Raw genomic sequence first — 17,289 nt, 5'->3', positions numbered from 1 at the left:
AGCCCCTTTTTTATAGCCCCTTTTCTGTGTGGCTCTCAGACATCTGACTGCGATATTAATAATGGTGTCATAATGTATTGCAATTTTGTTTTATACAGTAAAGGATTCCTTTCTAGCTTGGTTCACTTAAATTGTCTTGGTCCTGCAAAGCAAGTCCAAGAATAAATGAACAAATGGTGACAGCAGTGAGTCATGTTTCACCCACTGGCAGCAAGTCGCTAATTATGGATACTTTGTTGTCTGTTTACATGTCAGATGTCTAACTACAGTAAAAGAGATAAAAATAAGATAAGACTGAGCTATGGTTCCATTTCATACAAACACACAGCTGCTGGCCAGTCACATAAAAGTCTCCCATCTTCCAACCTAGCCATGTACTAAATGCCACTATCTGGTTGCCTGCAGCAGTTAAAGAAATCCCCAGAATTTCTGCTTATTTTCATCCCAATGAGTCATGGGAAGGTCCCTTGTAGTTAAACATAACAAATGAGAATCCATATTCAGCAAATTTCATCTCACTTTCCTAAGGCTTGCAGATGAAAACTTCATTAAACTCCTTATCCATATATTTAACCTCTCTCTCTCCCCTCAAGCAGTGTCCCACCAGCATTCAAGCATGCAGTTGTTCTCCCAGTACCTAAAGCCACTTCTCCTAATGGGCTGAATGATTCTTTTACTAATGGGTTGAAGGACTACAGAACTATTTCTAACCTTTACCCTATTACCAAAAACTTTTATACAAACAAATATTTACCCACATTAACAGCTATAGTCTGTTATGAAATGCGCATCATGGCTTTCACAATGCCTTCAGTACCTTCACCACCCTGATAATGGCCATTAATACCATTTACTGCAACCTGAATAAGTAACTCATTACTACAGGTCTCTTTCTTGACATATCAAAGGTTTTGAAACAGTCAGCCATAGCCTTCTTCTCAATAAACTCAAAACACTGAACTTTGGTGATAACACTATTTTCTGGGGGGGGGGTCAGCTTTTTGAAAGACAGAACCTTCAAAATCCATAGTAGCAGCATTTGCCTCTCTGGTGATGTAGAGGTATAACCATCCACAACTTTGCCTGACTACAGTCCAGTTAACCCAGATTCAATTACTTGCTCAGCTGACTGCCAGAGCAGCAGGGGAAGGATGACCATGCTCATCCTGGAGAGGGTGGGTAGTTACATGGGCATTCTTGGTTACAGTCACTGATGGAGGCTAGGAATGTTGCATGAGGGGGCATAGCTCAAGCAGAGGTGAAGGTGATGGGCACAGCTGTGCTGCCACAGATGCAGAACAGTACGCCGAATAACCCATTGCATGCCTACTCATCGAGTGTCATTATGATATCACACTAGGAATGAGGATTGGCAAGTAGGAAATAATTGAAACCCCTCCTGAAAGAATTTAGTTAAATAAGACTCCTTAGGATGCCCTTAAGCTCCACAACAAGACCCACCAGAAGTGGAGGAAGTCTGGGGAATCAAAGTAGCTGGTTGACCCAACGTGGATGTGGAGCACTGGATAGCAAGGCCATAGATGATGTAGGGGATTCACAAAAAAAGTCCATAAGTAGCATCTCATCAATTACTGCTGCATACTTAATACAGGTATACCACAATGTTCTTTACTATGCTCTCTGCTATTGTCTCTCTCTCTTTCTCTCTGTCAATTATCTTCCCTATAACTACCACATCTTATATTAATAATGTATGTAGATAGGTTCATAGGGCCACAGGTGTTTACTAGGCTAATGAACACAAGGGCCATTTTAAGCCTAGCCATGCATTCCCAAACCTTTGACAAGTTCTGATACCCTTGATAAGTGTAAGCAGTGGCTTGTGAGATGGACCATTTACAGGTTACCTGTGTCCATTAGAGACATAGGTGCCAAACCAGGGATGAATTTCCAGTTTCCTATCCAATTGTCTAAGTTGCACTTGAATTGGGTTAGGGAGAAACTGTGCTTCACATGGATGGGAAGCCTGTTTCATAGATGCGGTAGTCTCTGGGATACATACCTATTTCTCCAGCAGAAACTATTTATATCACAGGCAAGGTTTAAGTCTTTAGAATGGGTAATTCAGGTGCTGTTTGTTTTGTGGATATGCAGGAGATCCATCAGAGTGGGTTCTGACAATGCCCTGTATGCCAGGCATAGATTTCTCCTCAAAAGCCTGTATGACACAGAATGCAGGGAGAAGGCCTTGAGGCAGTCTGCATAGGACATTTTACTTATGCCCAGTGGATGTTCCAATTGTTGGATATGCCTGATTAGGTACATACCAAAGGGGGTATTGTACTCAATGACAAGTCTGATGAATGTCGAATGCAGTGTAACAATGCCTTTCATGGACTTAGATACCATACCTTTGTTTATAAGTTGTGCAATATAGAATGATTTCCTCACTACTGTAGACACATGATGATCAAAGGCTAGATTGCTATCTATGTGTGTCCCTAAGTCCCTGACTATTGGGTCAACTGTAAGGGGTGTGTTGTCAATATGATAGCTACCAGGGATGGATGACTTCCCAAAGGATACTATTATGCATTTCTTGGCATTTAGTTTTAGTTCATGGCTCTGACACAAGTTGTCTGTCACCCCCTCCTGGAGAATGTTTGTGTCAGTGTGAGATTCAATGACAGCTCCTAATTTGCAATCATCTACAAATTTAGTTAGCCAGAGACCACTGACACTGGCCTTAACTTCTGAGAATTAAATGCCACAAAGGAGCAGTCCAAGGACGGATCCCTGAGGGACTCCACTTGTGACTGGCTTGTTTGTAGAGGTTGATTCCCCAAATCTAACTTCCTGGGTCTTGTCTGTGAGCCATTTGGCTATCCACCTGGTGATATACAGGTTTGTACCTAACTTCTTGAGTTTGTCAACAATGCCTGAGTGGGGTATTGTGTCAAATGCCTTGGCCAGGTCAAGGTAGGAAGTGCGAACAATTTTGCCCTAATCTATTGCTTTGGTGACCTGCTCGAAGAAGTCCACCAGGTTGATAGGAATGATTTGCCCTTGACGAAACCAAACTGGGTTGGGTCCAATGTCTGGAGGTTTACTATATCCCTATTGATCATCTCCATGATAATTCTTTCCATGGCTTTACATAAAAAGATTAGTGAGACTTATGGTCTGTAGTTTCAGGGTCTGTAGATGGCCCACCTTTGTGCAGAGGGATTACTGTTGCCTTTCTCTATTCATCAGGTACGAAATCTGTTTAGATGCTACAGTTAAATAGTAATTCCAGAGGTCCTGATAGGTCATGCTTCATGCCATTTAGAAGGCAACCTGGGATATTGTCCGGGCCCATTGATGCAGTGTTTTTGGTCTTAGAGAGAGCATTAAGGACCTGTTCCCTAGTGATATTAGGGGGAGTTATATTTGATGGTATTTCCTGAGGGAAGGTTGAGGAGAGAGATGGGTAAAGTCAGAACTGAATTTATCAGCCAGGAGGTTTGCAATCAATTCTAACTCAGTATAGGTGGCTCCATTTACAATGAGCTCTGCACACAAATGTGTATTGCCTTTGAGGTTGCAGACATAACTAAAGAATGCTTTGTGGTTGTCCTTGGCCTGGGAGGCCAAACTTACCTCAAATTTGGCTTTGGTAGACTTTATTTGTCCTCTTGAGTTGTTTGTTTAGTTTGGTGAGAGTGCTTTTATCCTTCTGGGTGCTGCACCTCCTAATTTTTGCCATGATTTCCTTCCTCCTATTATACATCTGACTGATTTTGTGATTCCATCAGGGTGGCTTGTTTTTTGAGTTAGTTTTGTACTTCTTCCTGGTGGGTACAGCTGCCTCTATGCAGCTATTAACATGCCCATACAGGGTTTCTATGAGTAGCAGCATCCTCAGGGTTTATGGGGGCTTGAAATGTTGCCAGGTTATCACTTAATAGTAGGAAGTTAGCCTTAGAATAGTTCCTGAATATTCCAGGTTTAGCTGGGGGTCCAGGTTTTATTTTTTACTTCACAGGAGACCATTTTGTGGTCTGACCTTACCACGGAAGGCATTACAGTAGGGGGTGTGCAGCATTCTCCCATATTAGTGAGGACAAGATCCAGTCTGGTTGTACCCCTGGTTGGTGTATTGACTATCTAGTCCAGGGAGTTTGTTTACAAAACCCAGGAATCTCTGTGCATGTACATTTGGTGTCGTATAGGATTCCCTGTTAATAGTGGGGTAATTAAAGTCACCTATGAATATGGTATTTGGTTGAATAGTTAGTGTTTCTAATAAGTTTAAATACATGGTATGGGTTTCCTGGGTCATAGAGGGGGACCTGTAGCTTGCAAGGAAATGGTATTGGATTTTGCCTATGGTGGTATGAACATGGAGCATCTCAAGTGCATTGCCCTGTTTGACCAGCCTTGAAGTATATTTATTTTTTATGTTAATAGAGACACTTCCACCTTTGGTCCCTGCCTGTGAAGTAGCTGACCTAAATGTGTGGAAAGCATTATAACCTAGCACTGTTGGTGTGCTCACCATGGCTTTAAACCATGTCTCAGTGACTGCACAGACATTTGCATTCTCTAGGGTAATGAGAGCTTCTAGTGAGTGGAGTTTTTATTTAGACTCCTAGCATTGAGTAGTAATACCTTTAGATTTTCTTGGTTTTGATTTGTTATGTTGGAAGTACTTTCAATTTTGCATTGCCTAAAAAAGGCGCTATGGGGAAAGATGATGTTTTAGCTAATATTCAAAAGCATAGAGGGGAGAGGTGCAGACCATCCCTGGCAAAGCAGCATGGTCTGTTGACCATCTCCTTCCATGCTGACAGATATTTCACTCCCTTAGAATAACAGCAGAAACTAAGCCAATTATTAAAGTCAATCAACTTTTGTTCATATTGTGGCATCATCCTTGGAGAAGATAAAATGCCACTCAATGATAGTCTCATACCAGCCTGAGCCACATATTCCAAGAGCTCCATGATGTCTCTATTCATATAGTCTAGGGAGGTATGTCTCAGGTCATTTACTCCCACATGGACTTTGACTGAGTCATATTGGTAATTGTGGTCCAATGACCTGAGTGCCTGCGTAATGTGGCAGATCCTAGCCCCTGATAAACAACTGACCGTGTCTTTCTCCTTACTCAGCCTGGGAAAGGGACATCAGTGTGCTTCATGATGGAGTCTCCAATGACTAGAATGTTGGATTGTGTGGTGGCTTGCCTTATGGGCTTAGAGGTAGAGACTCCATTAGATGTAGATCTATGTTTTGATGTGGGTGTTGTTTTGAAAGAGTGCATTTGGGGCTGCTGAGAGTATTTGTTATGTGTATTTCATCTATGAAGTCTTTGTGGCTTAAGAAGGTTACAATTAAGTGCTGCACCATATGTGGGTTGATATGTCTGATTTGAATTGTGCATGATGGATGCAGTGTGTGTGTGTGTACTACTGACAACCTTATTCACATTAGGAATACTTTTATGTGTGAGCTTTGCCTCCAGTGACATTGTATAAATACATCTTTCACATACCATATCAGTTTGTTTCAGAATTAACTGGTTGTCAGTAAACATGAGGCAATTTCTACATTGCTTTAGGATGCCCATATCCACCAAGCCGGTAACAGAGACAGCAGGAAAGTTCATATCCATGGCAACAGATGCTTTTTTGTTGATTAGGCAGTTGGAGTGAGAATATCAATCATTGTCAGGAGTAGTCGGTTTGCAACTATGGGGACAGTGCTTGTCACTGCAAACTAGTTGTCCTGTGTGCAAGTAGGTACTGGAGAAATTTCAGTTGTGCTTTTACAGTAAAAATGTCACTCAAGGTGTCTGAGTCTATACAAAGCACTGCCAAACACTTGAGGGGAAGCTAATATGTAGACCTTGAAAATTAAGGATGAATTATTTAGGCAGATATTCTGAAGTTAGAAACAAATCATGCAGTATTTACTGAAAACAAAGAATTTGCATGTCAAGAATGATGAAAAGAGGGTAGTCGCATGAATGGCTACTGCCTCGCTACTATTAATGCTGGTCTCAGCACAGCTTCACTCTGTTGGGATACAACACTCCTTTGCTTCTTCTCTCACCAGAAGCAAAATGTTAGCACCAATCCTAAGATGAGAAACAGGCTACAGCCTATTTAGTGATCCACAGTCTTGTCCTAGATGATGCAAGGGTCTGTAGGCTTATAACCTTTTCCTGGTATATGCCATAAACAGCAGACAGAGCAATCAGGAACGTTAAGCACAGACACTCACTCTCCACCCAGAAAGAGTCAGGAATCAATGCACTCTGCTCCTACTCTCACCAGGACCAGAATATAAGCACAGATTCTAATCTGTCACCTAGAAAGCAGTTATTCGGCTTTCTGGTGATCAGCAGTCTCCAGGAAATAATGTACATGTACTCCTTCTTCTCTCAGCATGAGAAAACAGAAGCACTAATTCCAAGATGACTACCAAGAGGCAGAATGTGGGCTCTCTAATAAATGGTGGTCTTGCAATAGATGTTTAGAGGTAAGATGAAAAAAAATGTTTATCCTAAACACTGCAGTGTACACTAAGCAGTTAGATATAAAAGGGGGTAACTTAAGTTTTAGCTGTCTAAGTGGAGAGCCACTATTTTTAAAAGAGCGAGATAGATTGAAAGGGGGTGAGCACTTTTGTATTCTGGTACTATGGAATACAGTGGGATGGCCAATAAATTTAAATAGTTCAATAGTTGATGATATGCTGCTCCTGCAATCCAGTATTAGCCATTCCGACCTGCAAATCAAGTTACAGGAGAACTTCACTCAGTTATTTATCTGGTCCATACCTCTAGCAAACTGTTCATTAACACTAAGGAAACAAATGTCATGGTCTTTGCCTCAGCTGAGAAATTACCCACTATCCCTCCTATTCTCTTAACAGATCTAAAGGGGAACATGATACCTAACATCAACCAACAGAAGTAAAGACACCTTGTACTTTCTCCTACTCTGTGTACCACACATACAGATACTGTAACTAATAAAGTTTTGATTCAGTTAAAACTATGTTACAAGATCAGCCATCTCCTCTTACCTACTGCTTGCAGAGCCATTGGCAAAAATATTTTAATACCCAAATAGGAATATGGTTTTCCTTTCTTCATTATGTATTCAGCCCACAATATTCACATAAAACAGACTACTGAGAATAAAATGTGCAGATTCAGTCTATTAGCAGACCCCCAGATGCACCATTACAACTTGCTAAAAATTTCCAAAGGCTTTCATTGCACAGTGTTAGATGAAGAGAAGCACATAGCAATGTTCTAATACAATGTCTACAACTGCAGCAGGCATGGGGCCAGAGTCACAAAAAGGGGGTCATATATTTTTATGGGTACAACACCTGAAAGGAAGGAACATAAATTACTTTATATTAACCAGGTAAATCAAAGTCCATTTGGTTACAACCAGAAGGCTGGACAGGTAACTGCCCTCATGCCATACAGCCCCTCTGCACCCTAATTTTGTAACCAATACAACAAAATCCAAGGCTGCTGAACATCACTTTGAGTTATATAATTTGTTGAGAAGTTACTTCTTCTGTCTTCTGATTGACACTAAATGGACCTTACTGTATCTGCATGTGCTGAAACACTCAAATACCAAAAGGTAGAACCTATAAAGGCATATAACTTGTTTATTATAAAAAGGGGCACTTTCATGTTTAAAATGTGTTTTGTTGATTTGTATGCTTAGTAACAATGCAGTTCTGGTATGATTCATACCTGAAAACATTTATCTTCAAACTTCTGAAATAAATTGTTTTGTGCCATGCTCCTAAACTATGTCACTTCACTTCATTCTATATACAGTGTTTCACACCAATGATCTATGAAATGAAGGGCTTTTAACCGACAATTTGGGCTCCATTACGAAACTTCAGTAATTTAATGATTCATACTCAGAAGTGCAATCATCAAGTATAGAGCAAACAGTGTAGCAGTGACTATTGAAACTTGTGGTTTCAATGTTAAAGCATTTTTGTATGGGGGGGGGTTCTGTGCTACCCAACATAGAGCTGCAACCCCCCATCTTTGTTACTTAAATTTCAAAAATATTGCATTCTCTATAGGTCAGGCATATTTATATGAAACAGAGGAGAAGTTGTGGGCAGTAATTAAAAAAGAGTTGAAGGATTTTATCTGGGAGGGGAGGAGTGCAAAGGTCAAGTGGGATACGTTGATCCTTCCAATAGAACAAGGTAGTTTAGGACTGCCTGATGTGAAGGGGTATTTCAGAGCTCACAGTTAAGAATGATATAAATAACACAAGCAGAAAGCTATAATTCAAAGTAGAAAGGGATGATGATGGAGCAGGGGCTAAATTCAAGAAATAAGGAGAGAGTGTGATTTTGGATGAAGATCCTTAAGAAGAATAACAACAGACATATAGATTATTATATTTATAAAGCAGCAGAAAGTATTCAAAGAACTTAGTCAACAAGAGAATGGAGAAAGGAGATTCTGATTATAGGGATGACTGCAATCAGGGATACAGAGAACAGGTAAGGGGGTGAAATTTACTGGAGAAAACTGGCAAAGGAATTAAGGTATTGGGAGCAAATAACTAGCAGGAGAAAGGTAATAGAGTGGGAAGAGGCCAGGCATGCCTTTGGATTGCAGGCTAGTGATTATCTTCCCTACCAGAAAGTGATATCAGAGTACAGGCAAAGAAAAAGACCTGCTCTGCTAGAGGTTTTTATTTGAATCTAGAACAGAAGCTGCTTTTAAAAAAGGGAAAATTAGTAAGGCATATAAAATATTGCACAATAACTATAGGAATCTATCAGAGGAGGTTAGAAAAGCCTGAGAAGCAGACTGGATAAGCAATTTGTAAGAAAACAATGGGAGGGCATTTGTATGGCTTCTATATATGCAACAAAGTTTAGAAGATTTACAACTTTTGTTTGGAAGTGTTTGCATGTTTTTATACCCCAAGCAGACTCCAAAGAATTTTTTCACAGCTAGATGACAAATGTTGGAGGTGTGATGGGGAAGAAAGAGATAAACGGGAACATATATTCTGGGAGTGTAATACGTTGGCAGACTTTAAATATTCCATACAGAGTACTTTGTCAGAAATATTGGGTGAGCAAATGGTTGTAACTAAGGATTTTTTTTTTACTTGGGATACAAGATATGAATTGCCTAGACATAGTTAAGGCCTTTTTAAGTTTAATTATGGTGGCTGCCAAAACAAAAACAACTAATAGAAAATGAAAATCAAAGTGTAAACAAACTGTACTTAAAGCAGTGAATATTGTAATGGAGATAAAAGAAATGGAGGCGGGATCTTAATAAAAGAGCAAATTGCATAGAAAACAATAGAAACTGTATGAACAATGCACACAGAATAATATTTTGGAGGAGGAGTGAGGATTAAGAGAAGGCAGGAAATAATTTATGTAATGTTGGATTTTTGATGATTGTATAAAACACTATCTGTGACTTAGAACTGCAACTACGAACATGTTAATATGGTTTGTTTTCTTTAAAAAAATATTGCATTCTCAATCTGCAACAAAAAAAGAAAGAAGTCAGTACAGTTCCGATGACAAATGACTTGCAGTTAAACATGACACCAGGAATTTGCTGTATGTTATTTCTTGCTTAACAACTCAGATTCTTGTTTCCTCGTAACTCCTGACCCAGATGGCGGAGTGTAAAAAGCAACTGATGCAACATTTCTTTATTTTTGTTTGTTTACTGAGGTTCTTCTTTTTATTTATTTGTGCAGCTATCAAAACCGGAAGCACTAACAGGTTAACGGATTACCCAACAGACAGATAAATCGTTATTATGTTTAAATGCGGTACTGAACTGAACACTTATCTTACAGTTGGTTGCAGCTTACTGCAGCTACCATACTGTTTTTTATCAGCAAACTTACTGCCTACTGAAATACAGATGACAGGCAGCATGCTTAAAGTGGAAGGGATTTGTTAACCCTCCCTCAGAAATACTGTCTTATCTTACAGTGTCAGTCTTAATATTTATGCAATTGTATTTTTATTAAAGTTGACATTAAAAGCTGATTGATTTATATTCTGTAGAAAATGGAAATCCACCTAAAGTAATTGAGTACAATATTGCCATTCTAACATCTACGCTGTTTTGTGTTGTTTTTTTAAGAACACCTTGTGAAGTCAGGGAGTACCGGAGAAGGAAACATTAGAACTAGAACTCCTGAACCTGTAGAAACGTGCAACTTCTGCTTTCAAGAGCAAAAGCCTCTCAAGGAAGGACACATCTCCATTCAGAACCCAAGGCTGCATCTTTCAAATATGCCCGTATCTCCCATGAAGCTTATTAAAAGTGAGATGAATTGTGTTCCAGTGCCATGTTCAGATCACAAGGACAGCTCCTTCAAAATAATATGTTGTCCATCACAAGACAAGCCTTTCATACCATGATGACCAGAAAGATGACTGGATCTTTATTTGCTGCTCTTTGTAGGAATGTGATGATGTTCTAAAGTCAGTGTCTTGGCATGCTGGGAGAATGAACAGCTCAGTATTCTAATGACTGTCAGTATCAGACCTGAAAAGGACACCACATGGTGTAAACTCTTACATATGCCTGCATTCACAGGGGCTTGTTAAGGTTTGATTAATGATGAGTTCTGATATAAAGTACAAGATGAACAAATATGTGCCCTGTTTTTTATATATCTGTTGGATAATGGTTGTGTCATAATGAACACTGTAATCAGGAAATTGTATGCCTTTTCTGTTCTATGTCTGCTAAATGAATGGGCTGTTGCTTGATTTTTCTGTCCAATATGAGCAAAGATGTTTCCAACTCTCTTATTGTGATTTTTATTACTTTGATAATGCCAGCTGCCTGGAGCTTGGTGGGTGATATCACCCCTCACCTTTAACCATAGCTATAGCACAGATACTCCATCCTTCTTCTAATTTATCCCCAAGGGGCTGTGAAACATGGAACATGCCATCTCCTTTCATCAAGTAGCTTGTTTTGGGTGAATCCTGTACTATCATGAAGCATAGCAGAGCTTAGAATATTCTGTATCCAGTCTTCTGATAGCCTGACCACTCAATTGCCCCTATTTTGGAGGCACTTTCTTATTTTCATGCTTGTTTTTCCCATATGCATGATGTACCTATTTTGGAGGCATTTCCCTAATTTCAGACTTAATTTCATCATCACACAGTCTTCTGAACCCCTCTCATTACACATTTTTTAAAGTTGTACAGTACACATAAAATACTCTATGTGGCCAACATGCTCGTACAACCAATAATTTAAAGAAAGAAGGCACACATCTTACATCTTCCTTTTTTAAAAGCAACAATAAATGAACTTGTGCTGTAGAATTTTGCAATAAAGTTCATTAAAGTCTATAGATTTTACACTGTCACTTTGTTAATGTGGTCATATTTCCCATCATTTTTGTAATTCTGTTTTTTAAATCTGTTTTGGAGTAGTATCCCATATTCCTACTGAAAACAGGAACAGCCATGTGCCATTTGTTATTCACATTAAATTAGATGTCCAGATTCTTGGCTGAATGCACCTACTTTTCAAGGGGCTTTGTACCTGTTGAGAGGTATACTGGCAGCTGCTCTGTTTCCATCCATGTCTGTCTAGGATACCCTAATAAGTAATGATGTCACATGCATCATGGTGGCTTCTGATTAACAGACTGAATGTCTGCAATGGTACAATGACTGCGTCAGTGTACTGCAGGAAGCCACATCTATAAGGAAAAATATACCAATATTTCCAACCACCAAACCTACCTCTGATATATGGTTATCGCACCTGGACTATACAGTCTCAGATTCTCAGTCTTCTGGTCTCAACTGGTAGCAACAGCTATTGTTAAACTATCTTATTTAAATAATACTGTTAGTTAATGAACATTAATCACCAAACTATTCCTAGTATTTTTTTTTACTTGTTATTACCACAGATGAAAGAAGTTTAAAAGCAAGTTGGAGTGAAGGGAAAGTAGGATGAAGGTGTGAAGGAAAAGGATCAGGGAAGGCTTGCAAGAAACAAAAAGAACAGGCCTCACTGAAGTGAAGAGAATACTGGAATGTCAAAACTAGTCAAGGGAAGAACAGAAGACTCAGGAGAATGGGGGGGGGGGGGACTAGTGATAGGGTTACTCACTGGTAGGAGAGATTACAGTGTCAGAGGCCAAAGATAGTCTTAGCAATAATAGACAATGAAGCCCACAGATAGTGGTCCTTGTGGGTACACATTCCCTAGCTTGGGTGACCAAGGAGGAAGAAATTAGGCAGATCAAAGAGCTACATGCCAAGTATAAAGAGCTGAGATCAGAGCAGTATATTTTGAGAAATGTGTTGCTTATCTTTAAACAAAGTCTAATATTCTTGGCATCGCATTGTGTCAGCTGTGAGATTTTTGCCAATGTACTTTGATGCTGGCTCCAAGGACAAGCAGGTGAACTGTTTGTCATTGCCTGAGGTGTATTTTCTGTGTTGTACTTCCATTGCTAGAATCTCCTTGTGTTCTGACTGAGTGTAATTCTCAAATAATCTAGAAATATAGAGCTGATAAGTATAATTTTTGGCACTTTTTAACTGTTCAGAGTTCTGTACTGTCTTAGGTTTTGCTTGACTGATATATATGCTACTATTGTTTTCTGATACTCCATTTTGATTTTCTCCTAATTTATTGATTTCTGCACTTGTTTTTAGTCATTTTTTAATTTAATTCCATTTATTTAAACTGTATTTGCTTTAATACTGCTACACACTCAAGTGTGCTAGCTTGCACTGCATTTGAATTGTTTTTAATTGCTGTTTTAGCTGCTTTTCTGTAAAAAATAAAATAAAGTTCCAAGGTTGTTTCCCACCTTTCCTGTAACTACCACAAGAGGAGTGGTTTCTAGCCCAGAAGTTGTAGTTTATTAGCTGTTTGGGCAGGTTTTTCTATCCCTTTCAACTTTCTGGTTTAAAAGCCCACGTTTATGCTTGTTTCCCACCTTTCCTGTAACTAGTCTAGTCCAGACACAGATTTGCTGTATCAAGGACTTTTTGTAAGCTTCTGAACCCCCTAGCCTTTTTGTGTTGGAGGGAAGCCTTTTAGCTTATCAGTGGGAGTGGTAAGCACTAGGTAGTCTATTTACCACAAGAAGAGTAGTTTCTAGCCCAGAAATTGTAGTTTATTGGCCGTTTGGGCAGTTTTTACATCCCTTTCAACTTTCTGGTTTAAAAGCCCATGTTTGCACGGGTTTGTGCTTGTTTAAGCTCCGTGGATCCCGTTTTGGTGTGCTGCAGACTGCAAGAGCATCAGGAAGGGGAAAGAGATACTGTAAGTGCCTCCATTTTGATTTTTTCCTAATTTACTGCTTTCTGTACTTGTTTTTAGTCATTTTTAATTTAATTGCATTTATTTAAACTGTATTTGCTATAATATTGCTACACTCTCAAGTGTGCTAGCTTGCACTGCATTTGAATTGTTTTACTGCTGTTTTTAGCTGCTTTTCTGTAAAAAAAACAAAAAACAAAAACAAAAATGTTCTAAGCTTGTTTCCCACCTTTCCTGTAACTAGTCTAGTCCAGATACAGATTTGCTGTATCCAGGACTGTTTGTAAGCTTCTGAGCCCCCCCCCCCAAGCCTTTCTGTGTTGGAGGGAAGCCTTCTAGCTTATCAGTGGGAGTGGTAAGCACTAGGTAGCTTATCTTCCACAAGAGGAGTGGTTTCTAGCCCAGAAATTGTAGTTTATTAGCTGTTTGGGCAGCTTTTCCACCCCTTTCAACTTTCTGGTTTAAAAGCCTGCGTTTGAGCTTGTTTCCCACCTTTCCTGTAACTAGTCTAGTCCAGATGTAGATTTGCTGTATCCAGGACTGTTTGTAAGCTTCTGAGCACCCCCAAGCCTTTCTGTGTTGGAGGGAAGCCTTCTAGCTTATCAGTGGGAGTGGTAAGCACTAGGTAGCCTATCTACCACAAGAGGAGTGGCTTTTGACCCAGAAATTGTAGTTTATTGGTCGTTTGAGCAGTTTTTCCATCCCTTTCACCTTTCTGGTTTAAAAGCCCATGTTTGTGTGGGTTTACGCTTGTTTAAGCTCCACCTAGTGGTGCCAAGCTGAGGTAAACTATTAATGGTACCAGAAAGTCTGTTCTTCAGTTTTTCCCTTGAATTTTTCTAGTTCTTTCTCTCTTGCACTTCAAATAGCTTAATCGCATTGCACCATGTTTTTGTAGCAATTATTGTAGCACACCTAAGTGCCATCAGCACTAGTTGTTCTTCATGGAAATAGCTCCAGTACTTAGTAGTTATGACCGCCCCTCCTGGCATGATTAAATGGCAGTTCCCTGTGCTTTCTCCTATTAACCTGGTGCACTTGGGCATTCTGAGGCATTTTAGCAACTGTCTCATGTACAAGGACAACCCTCTCCTCTTACCTCCCAACACTCAGACTTGTGAGAGATGCACTTATATCACCAAATTAGAAGCTACGCACTCTCCAGCCAAGACAGGGCTAGCTGGTCAAGAGGAGAAAGTCAACACCTGCACCGCACTACATGGAACACATAGCCCTCCAGAACACCCACCATCACATCTCTCACATAAAAACACAAACCACACACCCACCTTCACAGAGGCTCTCAATAGAAATTTACCCACACAGCAGAGACCTCCAAGACAGAAATGCACTCAACCACCACAACACAGCACAAACCACAGGACACATTGCTCACCTCTACAGTGTGCCCCTCAACCTAAGCCTGTAAGGCTAAACACCTTGCCCAATACACTAATGATAGGTGACTCAATAGTGAGGCACACAGATGTCCCACTCACAAGGTTGAATTGGGAGAAGGTAACAGTCAGCTGTCTATCAGGTGCCAGAATCTGACGCACAACAAAAGTACTCAGGTCACTCCATAACAAGTACACGTATGACTCTGTCATTGTCCATGTCGGTGTGAATGACCTGAGACAAACCTCCCTGGACTACACAAAAAGAGACATGGTGGAGCTCTCGGATTATGTGGCCCAGGCAGTTATGACCCTAGCCCTAAGCAGTGTCCTACCATCACCCAGAATGATATTGCAGTACAAACAAAAAATGACTGACTTCAACAAATGGCTAAGTTTCTGGTGTCATTCTAAGGGGATCCAGTATCTGTCTGCTTGGGATGACATAATTGACAGATCTCTATGCTTTGCCAGAGATACCCTGCATCTTTCACCCTTGGGTTTCCGGGTACTGGCTAAGGCTCTTGCCACCCCTATAGTTCCTTTTTTAGGTGGTGTTCCAAAGATTAAATTACCACTGTAACCACTATAAATAAATGCAATCTGAGGGTCATGCTGCTGAATGCTAGAAGTCTAAATCTCAAGATGCACTCGCTCAAAGCACTCCTCAAAATGGAGAACATCGACATTTCATCTGTAATGGAGACCTAGTTTAAAGCAGCAGAAAACACCCCTGCGCTACCAGGCTGTAACTCATTCCGCACCTTTCGGCCCCAAAACATGGACCGTAGCTCCAAAGGCGGTGGTGCCTCCATATTCATAAAGGATATGCACACCTCCAGACTAGTAGCCCAGTATAATGCATTTGAGATACTTCAGGTACAACTAACATTGGGTAAAATGGCGATTCAGGTCATAGCCTACTATAGGTCCCCGTCCATGTCCCTAGACTCTCACTCCATGTTCCTAAGCAGCCTGGAATCTATCAAGGTCCAACATAACACTCTCGTACTAGGAGACTTCAGCTACCCCTCAATCAACTGGGAGAACTACTCAAGTAGCAATACACTGGACCAATGCTTCCTGGAATTTATCAATTCCAATGCCTTGGAACAGTTCATTCTGACCCACACTAGAGGAAACAACATCCTTGACCTAGTTATTACTAACATGGGAGACCGTTGCTCTACACCAATAATCAATCCCTCCCTGGTCAGATCTGACCATAAACTAATCACCATGGAAATCCACATCTCACCCACACCCCACGCAAAGGTAACCACCTTGAAAAACTTCTCCAAAGCTGAATTTCGGCTGCTAAAAACAGAGATAGATAACTTCACGGCACCCATGCCAATGAAAAATAGCTGCATGACTGCCAAATCATACACAAATGCTCTGTACAAACATGTACATAAATGCATGGAACTAGCCATACCCAACAGAACAAAGACGCTCTCCTCCAAAAAAAGGAAGCCCATCTGGTGGTCCCCTGCCATCAATAAACTCTACAACAGAAGGAAGAAACTGTTGCAGAAAAAGGTGAAGTCTCAAGACTGGAAAAACTCCCTTATTAGTGTCAACAAAATGTTGAGATCCCTCATCAAATCCTCTAAAGCCGGCTATGAAGGCAGAATTGCTGCAGACACTAAAAACAATCACAAAGCCTTCTATAGTTATATCAAGAACCTCCATGGCAATACCCAGATTTGCTCTGGGCTACTGCACAATGGTACCTCTTATACTGAGCCAACAGATATTGCCAACATACTGGCTGACAGATTCAATGACAACTTTATCCCTCTCTCCCCCCAAAGGACCAATCACAATACCGGAAGAATGCCAGGCATCCAGGATTACTGCAGCACAGGTTAAAGCTGCATTGTCCAAGGCCAAGAATACAGCTTCCATGGGACCTGATAATATCCCAGGCTGTGATCTACATGAACTTCAAAGTGAGCTGGCACCACATTTGTGTGCCCTATTCAATCATAGCCTCACCTCAGGCTTTGTCCCTACTGAATGGCACACTGCTACAGTCATCCCTCTCCATAAAGGGAGAGCAACTACAGACCCTGGGAATTATCACCCCATTAGCCTGACAAGTCTGATATGTAAAGCTATGGAGTGCATTGTCATGGACCTGATTAACAAAGATATAGGAAATCTCCAAACTCTAGACCCCACACAATTTGGCTTTGTGAAAGGGAGATCATACCTGCGCAACCTGGCTGACTACTTTGAGTCAGTCACCAGGGCTGTGGATGAAGGTAAGGCCGTGGATACAGCCTACCTTGATCTGGCCAAGGCCTTTGATACCATTCTTTATTTGGGAATTATGGATAAACTCATCAAACTAGGCATCAACCCCTATATCACTAGGTGGGATGCAAATTGGCTGACAGATAGAACACACAATGTGAAAGTAGTAGACTCCAAGTCAGACTGCCGACCAGTCACAAGTGGAGTCTTACAGGGATCGGTCCTGGGTCCTCTCCTGTTCGGCATCTACTTCTCAGAAGTCCAGGCCAACACAAAGGGTCTCTGGCTGACCAAGTTTGCAGACGACTGCAAGCTGGGAGC

The 17,289-nt window shown here is 40.6% G+C and overlaps 1 protein-coding gene across 1 annotated transcript in view; it reads left to right on the top strand.

Annotated features, from left to right (window-relative positions):
• TNFRSF13B (TNF receptor superfamily member 13B) overlaps positions 1 to 12,090 on the top strand; it is a 141,397-nt gene extending 129,307 nt beyond the window's left edge. The window contains exon 5 of the mRNA XM_044090550.1: positions 10,139 to 12,090. Coding sequence (XP_043946485.1) covers positions 10,139 to 10,419 — 281 coding nt within the window. The 3' untranslated portion in view covers positions 10,420 to 12,090. The remainder of the gene's footprint in view (positions 1 to 10,138) is intronic.
• The last annotated feature ends 5,199 nt before the right edge of the window (positions 12,091 to 17,289 follow it).

This window comes from Protopterus annectens, chromosome 12.part0 (assembly GCF_019279795.1).
Source record: "Protopterus annectens isolate FY-2018-M chromosome 12.part0, PAN1.0, whole genome shotgun sequence".
NCBI lineage: Eukaryota > Metazoa > Chordata > Ceratodontiformes > Protopteridae > Protopterus > Protopterus annectens.
The sequence above is the reverse complement of the archived record's forward strand: the minus strand, read 5'-3'. Positions and strand labels throughout refer to the sequence as shown.